The 17,090-nt window shown below is 45.5% G+C and overlaps 1 protein-coding gene across 3 annotated transcripts in view; it reads left to right on the top strand.

Moving 5' to 3' along the window:
• ncapd3 (non-SMC condensin II complex, subunit D3) overlaps nt 1-7,051 on the top strand; it is a 43,926-nt gene extending 36,875 nt beyond the window's left edge. For all 3 annotated transcript variants that reach the window (XM_030725826.1, XM_030725827.1, XM_030725825.1), the window contains 6 exons: nt 4,221-4,333; nt 4,641-4,702; nt 5,813-5,860; nt 6,165-6,227; nt 6,314-6,356; nt 6,866-7,051. In XM_030725826.1, coding sequence (XP_030581686.1) covers nt 4,221-4,333; nt 4,641-4,702; nt 5,813-5,860; nt 6,165-6,227; nt 6,314-6,356; nt 6,866-6,926 — 390 coding nt within the window. In that variant the 3' untranslated portion in view covers nt 6,927-7,051. The remainder of the gene's footprint in view (nt 1-4,220; nt 4,334-4,640; nt 4,703-5,812; nt 5,861-6,164; nt 6,228-6,313; nt 6,357-6,865) is intronic.
• The last annotated feature ends 10,039 nt before the right edge of the window (nt 7,052-17,090 follow it).

The following is a 17,090-nucleotide window of genomic DNA, read 5'->3' as shown; positions in this document are numbered from 1 at the left end:
AGCAGGCCGGCAGCTAGGGAGAGCTGGCTGCGTGGAAGCAGGCCGGCAGCTAGGGAGAGCTGGCTGCGTGGAAGCAGGCCGGCAGCTAGGGAGAGCTGGCTGCGTGGAAGCAGGCCGGCAGCTAGGGAGAGCTGGCTGCGTGGAAGCAGGCCGGCAGCTAGGGAGAGCTGGCTGCGTGGAAGCAGGCCGGCAGCTAGGGAGAGCTGGCTGCGTGGAAGCAGGCCGGCAGCTAGGGAGAGCTGGCTGCGTGGAAGCAGGCCGGCAGCTAGGGAGAGCTGGCTGCGTGGAAGCAGGCCGGCAGCTAGGGAGAGCTGGCTGCGTGGAAGCAGGCCGGGAGCTAGGGAGAGCTGGCTGCGTGGAAGCAGGCCGGGAGCTAGGGAGAGCTGGCTGCGTGGAAGCAGGCCGGGAGCTAGGGAGAGCTGGCTGCGTGGAAGCAGGCCGGGAGCTAGGGAGAGCTGGCTGCGTGGAAGCAGGCCGGGAGCTAGGGAGAGCTGGCTGCGTGGAAGCAGGCCGGGAGCTAGGGAGAGCTGACTGCGTGGAAGCAGGCCGGGAGCTAGCTGACACTGGGGACCGAGGAAGAGCTACTGGAGCTGACTGAGAGGGCACTGAAACAGCTGACACTGGGGACCGAGGGAGAGCTACAGGGGCTGGAGCAGACTGAGTGCGAGCTGACTGAGGTGGCTGAGGCGTGACTATTGCAGGCGGCGTAGGTGACTGAGGCGCTGGCGCTCCCACCCGCGGAACAGGAACGGGTGCAGAGGCCCGCCCGTCCGGGGCTGCCCCCCCCCCGCGGAACAGGAGCGGGTGCAGGGAGCTCCGCAGAGGCCGGACAAGGGAAAGCTGCAGGAGCCACAGCTGACTGGGGAGACTGGGCTGACACTGGGCACTGAGAATGAGCTGACACTGGGGACTGCTGTAGGTGAAGGGTGGAGGTTAAGAAATCCTGCACTAACCCATGCAGAGAGCCAAATAGCCAAGGGTAATCGTCGACTAGCCCTTGCAGCTGGGCCGTGAGCTGTTGCTGTTCCTGCTCACATGGGTCAGCCAGAAGGTCCATAACCAGTGAATCCACCCTACGGATAATGGTCTGCTTTGCCACCTCAGGGAGGGGAAAGGCAGGGGGGTGACAGGAATAATTGTCTGCAAGCATTGTAGCGTTGAAGCCAGTGTTACTCACGGAAACGGAGGATTGGGTGTGAAGTGGTGAAGCGGTCCGCGGCGTTATACCGCTCGGGTCTAGGGGTGCCTTCCGCCGTTTCTGCCAGGAACTCCCTCTCCTCCGCGGCTGCCGAGGAAGGGAGGGATCAGCGAAAGGGGAGGCAGGTGAGTGACGATGACGGGGACTGTTCAAAGACGCCGGGCCCCCCAGCGCTAGACGAGTGCCGTCGAAAAAAATTGGAGCCGGAGGGGTTTTGTAATGGTCGCGTCGTTCTGTCATGGCCGGGGAGGAAACGGGTGAGGAAGGGCAAAAACGAAGGACTCCAGAGGTAAACATAACTTAAAGGAGGTTTATTAAGGCTCGGAGGAGAATGAACACCAAAATCCTACAGAGGGGTGACGAAGGGAAAACACAAGGAACACTGGAACATGCGGGCACAAAACATCAACAACGCGACAGAGAACAAATGAAAACTGAGGGCTAAAATACACAAAGGGTAATCAGGGCAAAAGGAAACAGCAGGGAACAACAGGTGAGGCAAATGAAACTAATTACACAGGGAAAGCAAAGCTAGACACAAAGCACAGGGAAAACACACTGGCAAAATAATACAGGAAGTGATAAACCAAGGAACACGCAGACGAGTCACAACACTGGGAACAAGACAACACACTGGGAGGACAAGCACAGGAAATAAACTATAAACACAAAACGCTGGGCAAACGGCCCAGGACATGACAGTAGTGAGGAAATTCCACAACTTGAATTGTTGCACACGTGGTATCCCATCACAGTACAATGCTGGAATTCACTGAGCTCCTGAGAGTGACCCATGCCTCGGTGCTTGGTTGATACACCTGTGGAAGTGATTGGAACACCTGTTCAATGATCTGATTGGGTGAATGAAACAGAGAACAATTTAAATACATGTACAATGTTCCTGAGTAAGTATTATTTTTGGGAAAACAAAATAAATGTGGTCAAACTTTTTTCACTTCATATTTATTACTGAACATTTAAAGGAATTAAACTAAACAATGAAATGAATAAGCAGAAGAAGATGGATGGATGGATGGATTCACATGTGCGATACTCAAACATCAAGTGTATTAAAATGGGTTTTAACAGGGCAAATAACAAAAGCTGGCATGTTTTTACTGCACTACAAAATTCTTAAAATACTTTTAAAAAGAACAAAGAAAACAAAATTAATATATACAAAACTATTCCCTTAAAACTAAGTATTGCCCAGAAGGTGAGCTGCCTTGGTGGAGGTTTGTACTCTGAGGGCTTCTTGTTTCCTTCTATCTGCTGTTTGTCCTTGGTGGTTGCAGCACTGATCTCTCAAAGAAACAGTGTAGGAGTCAGGAGATGAAGAAAGCAGACAGGAGTAATTGAAGGCTAAGTGTTGAGCAAAGAGAGAGTTGGTAAAAGGCTTACAGTCAGCTGTGTGTGAGGCCGGACACTAAGGGAGGAAGGCCTTGTACTGATTGGCTGAGAAGAGAGATCAAACTGAAAATGACATGCAGCAGTTTGGGGGGGACGAGTAAAGGGACTGTTATAAGAAGGTGAAAGAAGTACTCTGAAGAGCTGTTAAATAAAAGCATGAGAGAGGAGGACAGTCAGGAAGTGCAAAGGATTAGTAAAGAGGAAGTGAGGGCAGATATGAAGAGGATGAAGACTGGAAAGCCAGTCGGTCCAAATGACATACCTGTGGACTTTGGAGAGGGCAGTGGACTTTGTGACCAGAGTGTTTGACACAGTCTTGGAGAATGAGAGGATACCTGAGGAATAGAGAAGTGCATTGGTGCCAAAGCTGTACTACAGAGGGCTCATCAGCCATGCTATGGCTGCAGAGACCATATTTGGTGATGGAGTGATTGACAGATGAGGTCAGGCAGATGTCTGTGATCTATACTGAGAGTAGGGACCGGATGTCAGAGAACCTGGAGAGGTGGAGGTATGCACTGGAGAGAAGTTGAAGTGAGACAGAATATGTGCGTGTGAATGGGGGGGAGGCAGGTAGAAAGGTGAGCATGACATGAGTAGAGAGAGTTTAAATACCTGGGGTCAACCATTCAAAGCAATGGAGAGTGCAGGCAGGGTGGAGTGGGTGGAGACAACTATCAGGGGTGATTTATGACAGGAGGATATCAGTGAGAGTGAAAGGGTGGGTTTACGAGACAGTAGTGAGACCTGCTCTGATATATGGTTGGGAGATTGAGGCAGTAACAATCAGAGCTGGAGGTGGCAGAGTTGAAGATGACCAGAATGGACAGGATTAGAAATGAGTGTCTCAGAGGGACAGTTCAGGTCGAGCGCTTTGGAGGCAAAATTAGAGGCAAGGTTGAAATGGTTTGGACATGTGCAGAGAAGAGAGTCGATACACTGGACAAAGAATGCTCAATATGGAGGAGCCGGGCAGGAGGAATAGAGGAAGACCACGGAGAAAGTTCATGGATATAGTGACGAAGGACATGCATTCCTATGCTAGGAATAGGATGAGATGGTGGCAGATGATCTCCTTAAGCCAGAAGAAGCTGCTAATAGGCACAGAAATGTAGCCATAAGAGACTCTTACAATGTAAACATCATTCTCATTAAGGTTTTATTATTTACAGTTAGTGTTGATTGATAAACCACCATCAATGGTTTCATCTGTGTTCCATATAGCCCAATATGATGAGGAACTTGAGGAACTGTGGGTCAGGTGTGGAGCTCTACTAATCTGGTTTGATCCCAGTCTCCATCTGTGCATGTGCTAATATATGCAAGCTTCTAGAAAGCCCAGCGATCGCACTGTAACGTCTCCAGTAATGGCACATTTTAGTTCAGTAAGCTGTCCTAAAACAAAATGATTAGATCTGAAAGTTCATCATTAACCAAGCTATTAACTATAAACTCATGACTTCCTGCATTTCCCTGGTTTATGTCACAGTAAACAGAATATCTTTGGACGGTTCTGCTACACAAAGCTTGCTTATTTATATATTTACTTATTTATATCAGTAACAGGTATCTCTGAGTTGCACACAGTCACATGCTCCTGGTGTCTCCTCAGGGTTCAGTCCAGGGCTCTCCTGTCAGATCCAGGCCCCTGCTGCCATTTAACTTTGCCACACCGCAACCACCTCGTCTGAACTTCCAGGCTGCTAGACTGTCACTCACTGATCGGTAGGTTTCCAGCAGCATGAGGGACGTCAGTGTGGAGTACTGACTGATGACTGCACATTATTTTGGGGGTCCATCACATCACCAGAAATCACCTGAAGCTTTTTTTGTTGTTGTTCAAACTTAGCCTTAGACGTTAGCACTGAGCATAGAGAGTCAAAGGAATGATTCATCCACATCTACTAGTTCATATTTACTGCAGGAACATCTGTAATTTTCTACTTTGCAGAATTCTGTTGTTTTCCATTAAATTCAGTACAGTGTGAAGATATGCCTAAACCTCTGTAAATAAGATGTCTTTCTTTGTCAGTGTGCACAGATCCAGGAGGGAGGAAGATGTCCAGTCTAAATCGATCACTCTAGAAGGAACAGGTACGAGTCACTGCAGTTTTCCCTGCACAATATTGACAAATAATAAAACTGAAAAATATTTCCTGCCTGGGATGTTGGATCTTGGCTTGAACGTATTAACCAGGTGCTTAAAGCTCTGCTTTCCTGCCATGTGACTGTATCAGTAATTTCCACCTGCCGTTTGTGCTTCCTGTCATGTGGAGTGCGGCTAGCAAGTGTTTGCATTTACAGTTGCACATCAGCAGCTGCTGGCATCTCCTCCTACTCAGCCTGGTTGTACTTGATGGTGTGTCTTTGCCTCAAGTGGTGAAACACATTTGTTGTTTCCATTTTCTTCCATATTTTGCAAAGTATTGTGTTTTATTGGAGGTTGTTGAAATGGCTCCTTTTTAGGAACTAAACTGTCATTGGTGGCTGCGCTCACACGCGCTCGTCTTGTTGTTGCATGCACTAGAGAAACGGTGCCGTGATGTGACATTTTTATATCACATAAAACCTCTACCAGTATTATCACAGACTATACGATATGGCACAGTGTGTGTGTGTGTGTGGGGGGGGGTCGGATTCAAAAAAGGTAAAGATTTAATTTAACACGTCTCACATGTCCACAGAATGTCACAGTATTACTGTTTTATCCCTGGTGTGTTGTTATAAATGCAGTGGAGCTGCTGATCTTTCCTGAAAGGACTTTGACTTCTGTCACACTGAGATTGCATGAAGACTTGAGCGTGCTCTTCCACAACAACAGAGGGACAGCACGGTCCCAGTATAAGATAAATAAGGATGATCTGGAACTGTGCATCATGGAGTTTTGTTTTTTTTTATTTTGGTCTGCACTGGAGCACGATTGTGATGGCTGAGAACCCCTCTCTGTACCTTTGTGAATGGACACAGCTGCAATTATACTGAGCACATAACCTGGTCATGAAGTTCTGCTCCAATTTGTGAATGTTTAAATGTTACACTGGATTCAGTCTGCTCCTAAATATTTTACACTGCTGGAATTGCAGTTACTAGGACAGAAGAAAAATACCTTTTCACTCGTAAAATTGATCTGCCACTGAAGTGGAAGGGAAACGGACTGACAGCAATCTATCCAGTCTCACTGTGTGTTTCTGTGACTGTTCTCAGTGATGGTAAAAGGAGCTGTGAAGGACAGAGCCATCAGCACACCAAAAGGTAGGAGCCCACGGTGCCTGACGGCGCCTCATCACACACCTGATTTTCAGTCCACACTGCTGCCCATGTAACCCCTCCTGTGGAACAGAGTGTGCCATCATTAGCAGTTACCATATTCAGCTCAGTGACCAGTTTTTAGAGGGTGTGATGCAGGCTGGCTTCAGTCTCCTGACATTGTACCGTAGTTCCTGTAATACATGGTTATAATCTGTTATATTTCTGATGTCCGAGCAGAATGGATCACATTATGATATAACCCCCAAAGCCCTTGACTGACCCATCTTTATTCCTCGTTGTGCTCTAGGTTTCAACATCAACTTAACTTTTGATGAAGGTGTCAGTGCAATCCTCAGTGACCAAGGCACAAGTACGTTTCTGCCCTTTACAGCTTCAGACAAACATCAGTGAGAGTCACAGGTTACTCATTTGCACTTGTTTCCTGTGCGCTGACAGGTGGAGAGAGCAGCGTTCTTCATGTGCGATCCAGTGAGCAGCAGTAAGTACAGTTGTGGTTCTGTTAGAAGCGTTGTTTGAGTGATCTAAAACAGTGTTTTATGTTCTCTGTGCCTGACACTGCTGTCCACATATTTACACACAGATGTGACAGACTGGGACACTTCATTACCATGAACACTTAGAGACACAAACAGTCCCAAATTACAACTATGAATGGAATGGTGATGATAGGAAGGCCAGAGGTTTATAATTATTACCTTGGAAAAGTCTGACATGTTTTACTTTTTGGTAATAATTAAATAAAACCCAACTGAAGTGTATCTTCAGTCGGAACCAGGAGTCCCAGAATCAGTGGAATAATCTGGAAGAACTGAGAATGGGACACATTGTTGTTCTGGCTGTTTTTTTGTGGCATTTGTTTACAATACAGAGCCAGCTCACTGAGACCAGCCTGCTCACTTTGTCACATTATTGTACCTGTGCTGTAATCTGTGATGTCACGTGTCGCAGTCTGCTGTGGAGCTTCAGTTTAAACCTGTTGTTTTTCAGAGCTCCTGGACCGAGGCTGTGGAACGTGCAGTCTCCTCTGCGTCTGAGGAAGAGGATTTAGTGGACATTCAGTTTCTGTTGTTTTTCCCTGTGTACATCTATCATTCTTACTACTCCTTAGAGCTTTATTTCTTTTCATTCTTTGGTTGCATTTTGTTGCCTTCTATGAAATGGACAAAATACACTGTGTGCAAATGGAATGGACTGGCATTTCTTTCTTTCCTGGTCTTACTGCCAACTCAAAGCATTGTAGACATTTAACGATACCTTCATCTGTGGCTTTATCTGCCTCACATACACGGCCCATCTGGACTCACCTAACATGCATGTGTTGGGCCTGTGGCAGGAAGCCCATGCAGAAATGGAGAGAAGGGTCCCAGCTGAGGTTTAAAGCAGAACTCTTGCTATGAGGCAATGTGCTAACCACCCTACCACTACCACCAGACTACAGCAGCTTCATACAAACCAAAGAGGTTGTGTTCTCACTGATGGACTCGTCTTAGAGAAAGCATGAACAGGACAGTCAGGGGTAAAAATGTCTGACTGAGATCATTTAGTTTATTAGAAATAACTGAAGGTTTTATCTGTTAATTGAGATGTTTGCAGAAGACAAACCTGTTCAGGTGGTTGTACCATAAAGCTAGTATTTACATGTCATAGCCATCATTTGTTGCACACTAAATTATGATTTGATCATATTAGTAGGTTCCATTAACAGAAGTACATTAGTAACCATAATGGTAGGCTACCCAAGTTTGTTCAGTACAATGTAGCATGCGTATGGTTATGAATGAATGTTTTCAGGTCCTCAGGATACACCAGGTCTTAAACATCAAGTGTGTAAAAGATGGATCTGATTCTATAATTTCCCCATTCTAGGGAAACTAAAACATTCAAACCTTTTTATATTTTGGAATTAAAACTGAAATGTCAAAAAGGGGATGAGCAGAAAATGGAAATCTTTTTATTTTTGATGAGCAGGAAGCTGAGATCCTTTAACATATGCAGCAAAGAGTTGGAGATTTTCTAGTCAATTACGGCAAGCGTAATATATTTTGCTGTGGTGTGCTGGGGGAACAGCATCAGAGCTGTGACACCAACAGATCGAATAACCTGCTTAGAAAGGCTGCCTGTCAATCACAGAGGCAGCTGAGGTAGCGAGGTCACTGAATCCCAACCACACCTCCAGCACACTGATTCAGCTCCACTGCCACAGGGAAAGATGTGCAATAATTATACTGCAGCAGACTCTTTATAAAACACTTTTGTGCTGTACAATTAAACCAAACACAAACACTGCCCACTGAGTGAAACATACAGGCGCACATAAGAGCTGTAGAAGTTCACAAAAAGGGAGTACATAAACCCACTGAACTCGCAACCAAAAAACATCTCAGACTGGGGCCGAAGAAGAGTGAGGCAGCCTGGCTAACATGCAGTGGCAAATCATTCCACATATCTGGAGCTGCAGCTGGAGCTCTGTCACCTCCGGTCTGCTGACCTGAGAACGAAACAGGACATATGGATGTGGAAGTTCAGACACAAAATGGGACACAACCATTTAAGTAGTTTTAGTTTTTACACAAATTTGTGATAACTGATTTCTCATATGGGACCAGAGAGGGAAGGTTGACCTACAGGAGGTACTGCTAGTGCCACTGGGTCTAAACGACTTCTGTCTTGTCATTAAAATTCTGAAAATTTGGGGCAATCTATCCCCTGAATTCAATAAGGCAGTCAAGGAGAAGATCATCACATCATCATAAAAATATTTCTGGAAAACAGCCCAAAGTGGCAGCAGGTACGAGAAAAGGAAAGTCAAAGAACGGAGCCTTGTGGTACCCCCCAGGAGAGGGCAGCAGAGGTGCAGGTAAAATCATCAATGTTGCCATAGAAATTTCTGTCAGAGGTAGGACCTAAACCATTGGAGTGCTGAGCCAGTGATGCCCATCCGCTGCTCCAACCTGGAGATAAAGGATCTCACGGTCCACAGTGTCAAAGGCAGCTGTTAAGTCCAACAGCGTGAGTAACCAGACTGAGTTGCTCATTAAAAACAGCAGAGCTGGTGCCGTGATGGGTTTTTAACCCAGACTGGAACACTTCCAGAACTGCATGTCCCTCCAGGAGGGACTTCAGTTGGGTGTAGGTCATTTTTTCCAGGAGTTTGACAGAAATGGTAGCTTGGACAGAACACAAGGGTCTAAGATTTTATTTCAGTGGAGTTTTCAGAGCAGCATGTTTGACTAAAGGTCAAGAGACGACAGACTGAGCAGCTCAGCCTATGACGTCACCAAAGAGGCCCTGATTGAAACTAGTGTCTGATATATTAGTGCAGAGCTGTCAGACGCTGGCATTTAGAGTGACCTCACACCTCGTGTAGCTACTACTGTTTGTTTATATAGACGTTTCTGTACACACTTTATTTTGATAATTTAAAGATCCCTTCCAGGTGCCTCAAACCCCACTCACCTGTTGAGGTCACCTGAAGTGACAAGGTCTCACAAATCTCACAGTGCTTTCACAGGAAACCCTTTGTGGTAATGACCCACAAAAGTCCAGAAAGTACTATGACCTGGATGACTGAGTAGCTACACAGACAATGGGTCAACAACTACCTCCAAAGGGGACAACCCCCACTAGGGTTTAAATAAAGTCCAGTCACCTTTGATGAAGTTCTTGAGAACAGCAGGAACGACACTTTGCCCGTCAACAGTGAGCAGCAGGTGGTAGCTATCAGGGATCAAAAAGCATCCAATTTCACCAAATTATGCTGAATATGCATACGGTCAATACGGCTCCTATGACCATGGCTGCAACCATCTTTACTTGACACACTCACCCACAGGTAAGTGCTTGCAAACTTCAATACCCATGAAAAAAAGAGCCAAATTTGAAATATTTTAAACTGATAATCAGAATGTTCCTATTTGATTGACTGTCATTTCATATTTCAAGACAAAACAGTCAGATGATCTCTTTCTTTAGAGACTGCATTGTGTCTGGGCTCATATTACAGTAGACCTGGCCTACACAAAGATCATTAACACTTTCACACTCAATCAAACCGTCTGAGAAATATTCTTGTTGTTCCTGATGATCAGAAATCATTCAAATCAATAACTTCATTGGTGTTTTCAATCTTTTAGTCCTATTTGAAAGCTTGAGGTTCAGATCAGCAGTTCAGACTAAGACATCAAAATATACTGTGGACCAAAATCTGTACATGTTTTGTGAAGCTGTAATCTTTACAGGGATTCTGCTGCAGAAACATGCACAGGTGGAGTCGAAGGCTGCAGTGCTGCAAGGCTGGCTGCTCATCACTGCCTCTGTTACCTGTTGAAGATGAGGCTCTGGCTGCTGGGCTGGGGGTCAGCATGTGCTCAGCTTCATCACCGCTCTGGGTTCTTGGCTGACTCTGTGTTAGCATGTTGTCTGTGCAGATTAGGGCTGCAACGATTCATCGATTAACTCGATTAAATCGATTCTAAAAATTTATCGACACAAATTTACTGTGTCGATGCTTCGTTTAAACTCTGCAGCGCTCAGCTGTCTCGGTGTAAGCGGCGCTCCTCACTAGCATTAGCAGCATTAGTGCTGACGTTTTTTTGTGGGTTTATTGGGGGCTGGCAAACCAACATAGAACTGCATTACCGCCACCTACTGGACTGGAGTGTGAATCACTCACGTATACACAAGCACACATTCTAAAAAGCTCTCCGTCGCTGCGATGGATTTCCTTTAACACAGAGTGGATCATCACTAGAGTTGCCACCTGTCTCATAAAATACAGAACCCCGTATGTTACGGGACTCCGTGGAATACGGCTCCGTAACATGCCGTGTTCCGTACTTTACGGGACGGGGGGCAACTGTCGCTGACATGCATTTCCACGCCTCCACTGCTCTCTGTGTGTCTGTGTGTGTTGTGCTCGCTGAGAATTTCAGCTGCTATTTTGTCTTTACTTCAGCTGTAGCTACCAGAACTGGTTTGCTAGCGAGCGCGGGCCATTAGCACTAGCCATGGTTCGGTACCGGAAGGCCCGCCCCCCAGGACCGAGGGGCTCCTTCAAAATATTTTTATACTTTAATCCCTTATTAGTGACTAAATATAGACCTGCAGTAGAAACGTATTTTCGAGAATGCTTGTGAATACAAAGCATTACACCATTACTCACACATGCGCCATGGCTCCCGCTCCCACTAGTTTTTCAAAACACTCATAGCAGGCAGCGGTTTTAACTGCGCAAGCGCAAAGAGGCGAAGCTGTGACGGTGAGCTCAAGTAGTGAAAAAGGAAACGTTTTTCCAGCGTCCAAAACAGCAGCTTTTTCTTTTAGTAACCACCATTAAATCTGTGAAACAGCTGGAGGTCCTTCATCAAGCACCTGATCAGCAAGTGTTAAGGTGAAGAAAAGAGAACTTTGTAGCTGCTCCATTCACCGCTGTTTGTTCACACGGCGAAAAACTGCAGTACGGAAGTTAAAATATGCAGATAAACTGTTAATAAAAAAAAAAGTATTTCTTATCCGATTACTCGATTAATCGATGGAATAATCGATAGAATACTCGATTACTAAAATAATCGTTTTATGCAGCCCTAGTGCAGATACATGCAAAGAGCTGAAGTTGTGTTAGCAGTGTAACACACCTGTTTCTGTCCTGGAGGCAGTTTTCAGTTTACATGGAGCTTTTGTCCTTTTGCAGAATAAAAAAAAAGTATTGTCCACATACTCTTCTGATGAAAAGCTGTAGACGGCTCCACCGTTTTCATCCTCCTGCACAGGAGCTCAAGTCAGCTGATTGTAGCAGGAAGAAAAAGCATGTAGTTTTATTTTTATTTTCCCTTTTTGCCTGCCCGATGTGCAGATAACTGGAGGACCCAAGCATTAACATAATTGCAACTGTAATGTCATTAGTGAATTTAGCACAGTAATAACATAACTCATTACTGTGCTAAATTCACTAATGACATTACAGTTGCATTAACATAATTGCAACTGTAATGTCATTAGTGAATTTAGCACAGTAATGAGTTATGTTATTTTGTTACTGAAAAATGTCATGTAATTACATTCATGCATTACAACCAACACTGCTGGTGAGGGTCACCATTCCACCGCAAACCAACATGCAGGAGGCACAGCGTTCACTCGCCCATCAAATAAATGTGGAGCAGATAAAGTGGCACTCCTTAGTTATTGTACTTGGTGACTGTAACAGAGGAAACCTCAGCCTGGAAGTGCCCAAATATAGACAGTTTATTAAGTGCCTGACCAGACAAGACAATATTCCAGTTCCCTGTTAGACTACAGTAAGCAATGCTATCACGTGGTCCCTGTGACGTGCTTGATAACGAGATGTCAATCCAAATATGAGACCTCAAATGATCCGAATATGTTGCAAACTGGCCACAAAGAGAGGCAACCTGGCTGTATACATAATCAAGGCTACAAAAAAAGATGTAAAAAAAAAAAAAAAGAGCCTTTGACAAATTTAAGCTTGTCTCATATTTAATTCAATTCAGTTTTATTTATATATCGCCGAATCACAGTCGCGTCAAGGTGCTTTTTAATTGTTGGTAAAGACCCTACAATAGAGAAACAGAGAAAATCCAACAGTCAAAACGACCCCCTATGAGCAGCACTTGGTGACAGTGGGAAGGAAAAACTCCCTTTAACAGGAAGAAACCTCCAGCAGAACCAGGCTCAGGGAGGGGGGTCATCTGCCGCGACGGGTTGGGCTGAGGGGAGAGAAAAAAGACATGCTGTGCAAGAGAGCCAGAGATTAAAATAATTTATGATTAAATGCAGAGTGGAGTATAACAAAGTAAATAAGGTCAATGAAAAGAAACAGTGCAATACAAAGAACCACCCCCAACCCCCCCCCCCCCCCCCCCCACCAGCAAGCCTAGGCCTATACAGCATACTAATGTGTTTTTATACATTCCTGGATGTGTGGCAAAAAGAATGGCTAACACACAGAGAGAGAGAGAACCATTTACACTCACATTCACACCTATGGCATGTAGAATCACAATACCTAACTACAAAAAGCATTTCCTGAAGAAAATGCACTGTGAATGCTGCATGCTAAAAGATTGTAGCTGAAATGCTAAGAAATGCTTCAAAGAGCTAAACTTTATTTGCTGAATGAGCTTCAACAGCTGAACTGCTGAACAGCTGATACTGAAAGGCTTGGCTTTATTTTAAAGCCTAAATGTGTCTCTAGAAGAGAAACAGAGGAAGAAAGAGAGGGAAGAAGAAGAAGTTTCTCCACAAAGTGCACAGGTGGGCCTTTGCCTTAAGACGCAGTTCTTTGTAATTCAAGAGAATATCGTTTGTGTGTGATTAGGAACTAACGGAGCGCAGCGGTGATTTTTACACGTGGGGTGTGAATGAAGCACGCTTTCGTTAAACTGTGGGTGACTTTCAGATAAGCTGGGTACTTCATCTGGGCTGGGATCAAACTGCTGTCAGGGTGGAGGTGACGTGGGAAAGCATGTGACGGAGACTCAGAGATAAGCAAAATAGTCAAAGTGAACTTTAAGCTGCAGTTTGAGTGAAAGGTTTCGAGTGCGTGCAGCCATAGACATACACACTTAGACCGCCGCCATATTGGATGTGGCAAAATCGGCAAACATAACATGACAGAGATGCTGCGCTCACATGGTTTTACCTTTCACAGGTAAGACTGAAGAATTGATTTGATCGTATTTGGCCATTCTAGCATTTTGAAAACAGGATTTTCAGACGCTGCAGTGACACTATGGAGTCCTGCGGTGCACCTCCAAACAATGAAGTCAATCTACATTGGGCCGAACTAACTACTCTGATACAAATACAGACTGATTAAGGTCAAATCAGACCTGTTTGCTGCTGAGTATTTTTGCATTTGTGCTTCTTGGCCCTTGTTTTTGTGTAGTAGTAATAATAGGAGCATTTAATTTCTGAAGCACTTTACAAAAATTGGATACAGCGCTTTTTTTGTTGTTGTTTTACCTTTAACTATAATTTTTTATTGTATGCAATAACATGGATTATAATTTTAGTATACAGTTTTACTGTTAAAAGAAAATGAAGTAGATCAGTTTGTATTGCAGTTTCTTATTTAATTTGTAAACTTTGTTCATTTTTTTTCCTTAAAGATCATCATTAATACTTAAATTGATAAAAATCGGTGAATAAAAAATGCCTTTTTGAATTCATAAACCTGCAGATGTTATATCTACATGTCAGGATCTGGTTATTGTAGACGTTTATCATCACAGTAACAGTGTTACAAACATCAGTAGCTGTAAAGACTCATAAAAATATTAGAAATACAAATATGCTGCACCCTATAACATACGTGGATTTAACATTTTTAATTATCAGAGGGAGTTAAGGAAGTATTTTGTGCCTGGCAGTTTCCCAGTGTTTATTAGTGCATATTTGAATGTGTGAATGAAATGCACTAACTAAATAACTTTGTAGAAAGGCGCTTTATGAAGTTCAGTCCATTCACTTCGATTAGTTTATATCACAGATCTGCCACATTCAATATGGTGGACGCACTGACGTGTCACAGCAACAGGCCGTCTGCTCAGTGCGGCTGCTTATCTGTGTCTTTGGGTGCAAAGAGATGTTTTTAGCAGAGCGGCTCTGAGGCGTGTGACCAGGCCTTACCAGCAGGCTGATTTTCCATGATTTTTTTTCTCTCCAGTGCAGTGGAACTAGGAATGTGCAAATATTCACCCTCTAATTTCAGTGACAGCTCTGGCTTCCAGCAGCTGTGTGTTTCCAGTAGGTTGTGAAGCTGCTTGAGTTTAAATACCTGGGGTCAACCATCCAAATCAACTGACAGTGAAGAAGAGAGTGGGTGGAGACGAGTGTCAGGGGTGATTTGTGACAGGATGGCAGCAAGAGTGAAAGGGAACGTTTGCAAGATGGCAGTGAAACCTGCTATGATGGATGGTTTGGAGACGGTGGCGCTGACATAAAGACATGAGGACAACTTGGAGGTGGCAAAGCTCAAGATGTTCGGATCTTCACTGGGGGATGGACAGGATTAGAAAGGAGTCCATCAGAGGGACAGGTCTGCTCATAAAGGCGAGGCTGAGATGGTTTGGACATGTGCAGAGGAGAGATGGTGGCTCTACTGGACAAAGGGTGGAGCTGCCAGGCAGGAGGAAAAGAGGAAGACCTCTGAAGGTTCATGGATGGGGTGGAGGAGATGCAGAGGGTTGACATGAGAAGGGAGGAGTATTTGCTTCCAATTACAGTTGGTCTTTGTTTCTTCCTGAAATTTCTCCCTTCTGCAGTACACTCGGCATGTGTGATGTAGATTATTAATGATGAAAACAAAGAGTGCAAACAAACATGGATTCCCTCCTCTGTGGGCAGATGTTTAGACTGTGGCCACAGTAACTTCAACCTATAAATCACTGACAGGACAACCTGTCTGTTACTCACCTGTCACACCTTTTCTCTTTTCTTTTAATTCATTACTTTTTGTGCTAATCCAATAATTAGTAAGAATAATGTTTGACACCATGTGAAAACCACTGTGCTAGGCCAGGATGTCCAGGAATTCTGGACTGGAATATCGGAAAATATTTGTTACATTTCAGAGATTTAAATTCAGTGCTTGTCATGTGTTTCTATTGCACACATTCTATTATTTAACTTGGAATATCTGAATTACTTCACTTATGGCTCAGATTCAATAAAGCAAAATAAAACTGACTAAACTTTTGGGTTTTTTTCTCTTGTAGTATCAGAGGATTTGAGTTTTGGAGGCACGTACACGGGAAAAGAACCCATGGGTTTACTGTGGAGCATGCGGCCCGTCCCGGGCAGCCGCCCTGGCCTCAGGTAATGAGTGTTCAGTCTTCTAGGCGAGCTCGTGGCATGGCGCTATAAATTAGTTTTAATTATTGGATCAAGATGTCATCAGTCTGCATAAATGGCAGACAGCAAAGGCTGCTAGTCTGTGTTACAGATACAGACAGAAATCTGACACTTAGCCAGTAATGAGAGACTAATACAGAAGAAATATTCTCTCTCCATGATCACTGATAGATTCTGATTTGCTTTTATTAACGGGGCGTCTTCCTCGCATGCAAAAGTTAGTCATGGAGATCCACAGGAGGTGGGTATCTGCAAATGTATGCCGTGTCTTCTAATATTACCTTAGGGAAGCATGATTAATGTAAATGGGACTGGTCCCAGTACAGAACCCTGTGGAACTCCATGACTAACTGTGTGGGCTGTTCTTTGTTCATTCTCTCATGTCATTACTGTTCAGGTTAAGGAAGCAGAATGTGTGCACCCCCATGGTGGTCATCATCTCAGTCCACAGTGGACACGAGGGCTTCAGGGACCGGGCCCCTCTGGCCTCAGCAGTCACAGAGAGATGGTACATGGGTCCTGGCGTCCAGAGGATTGATATTTGGCGCTCTCCGTGGTACCAGCGCGGTTCTGTGGGCTGAGCATTTGGCGCTCTCCGTGGTACCACTGCAGTTCTGTGGGCTGAACATTTGGCGCTCTCCGTGGCACCAGCGCGGCTCTGTGGGCTGGTACCATGGAGAGCGCAATTGGTGCTCTCCGTGGTACCAGCGCGGTTCTGTGGGCTGAGCATTTGGCGCTCTCCGTGGTACCGGCGCGGCTCTGTGGGCTGAACATTCGGCGCTGTCCGTGGTACCGGCGTGGTTCTGTGGGCTGAGCATTGGCGCTGTCCGTGGTACCGGCGCGTCTCTGTGGGCTGAGCATTTGGCGCTCTCCGTGGTACCAGCGTGGTTATGTGGGCTGAACATTTGGTGCTGTCTGTGGTACCGGCGCAGTTCTGTGGGCTGAGCATTTGGCACTCTCCGTGGTACCTCCGTGGTACCAGCGTGGTTCTGTGGGCTGCGCATTTGGCGCTGTCCGTGGTACCAGTCGGCTCTGTGGGCTGAACATTTGGCGCTGTCCGTGGTACCTCCGTGGTACCAGCGCGGCTATGTGGGCTGAGTATTTGGTGCTGTCCGTGGTACAGGCGCGGTTCTGTGGGCTGAACATTTGGCGCTCTCCGTGGAACCAGCGCGGCTCCATGGGCTGAGAATTTGGCGCTCTCCGTTGTACCTCCGTGGTACCAGCGCGGTTCTGTGGGCTGAAAATTTGGCCCTGTCCGTGGTACCAGCATGTCTCCGTGGGCTGAGCATTTGGCGCTCTCCGTGGTACCAGCGCGGTTCTGTGAAAGGGTTGGCTTTAT

Source organism: Archocentrus centrarchus, unplaced genomic scaffold, assembly GCF_007364275.1.
Source record: "Archocentrus centrarchus isolate MPI-CPG fArcCen1 unplaced genomic scaffold, fArcCen1 scaffold_79_ctg1, whole genome shotgun sequence".
In the NCBI taxonomy this organism is placed as follows: domain Eukaryota; kingdom Metazoa; phylum Chordata; class Actinopteri; order Cichliformes; family Cichlidae; genus Archocentrus; species Archocentrus centrarchus.
The sequence above is the reverse complement of the archived record's forward strand: the minus strand, read 5'-3'. Positions and strand labels throughout refer to the sequence as shown.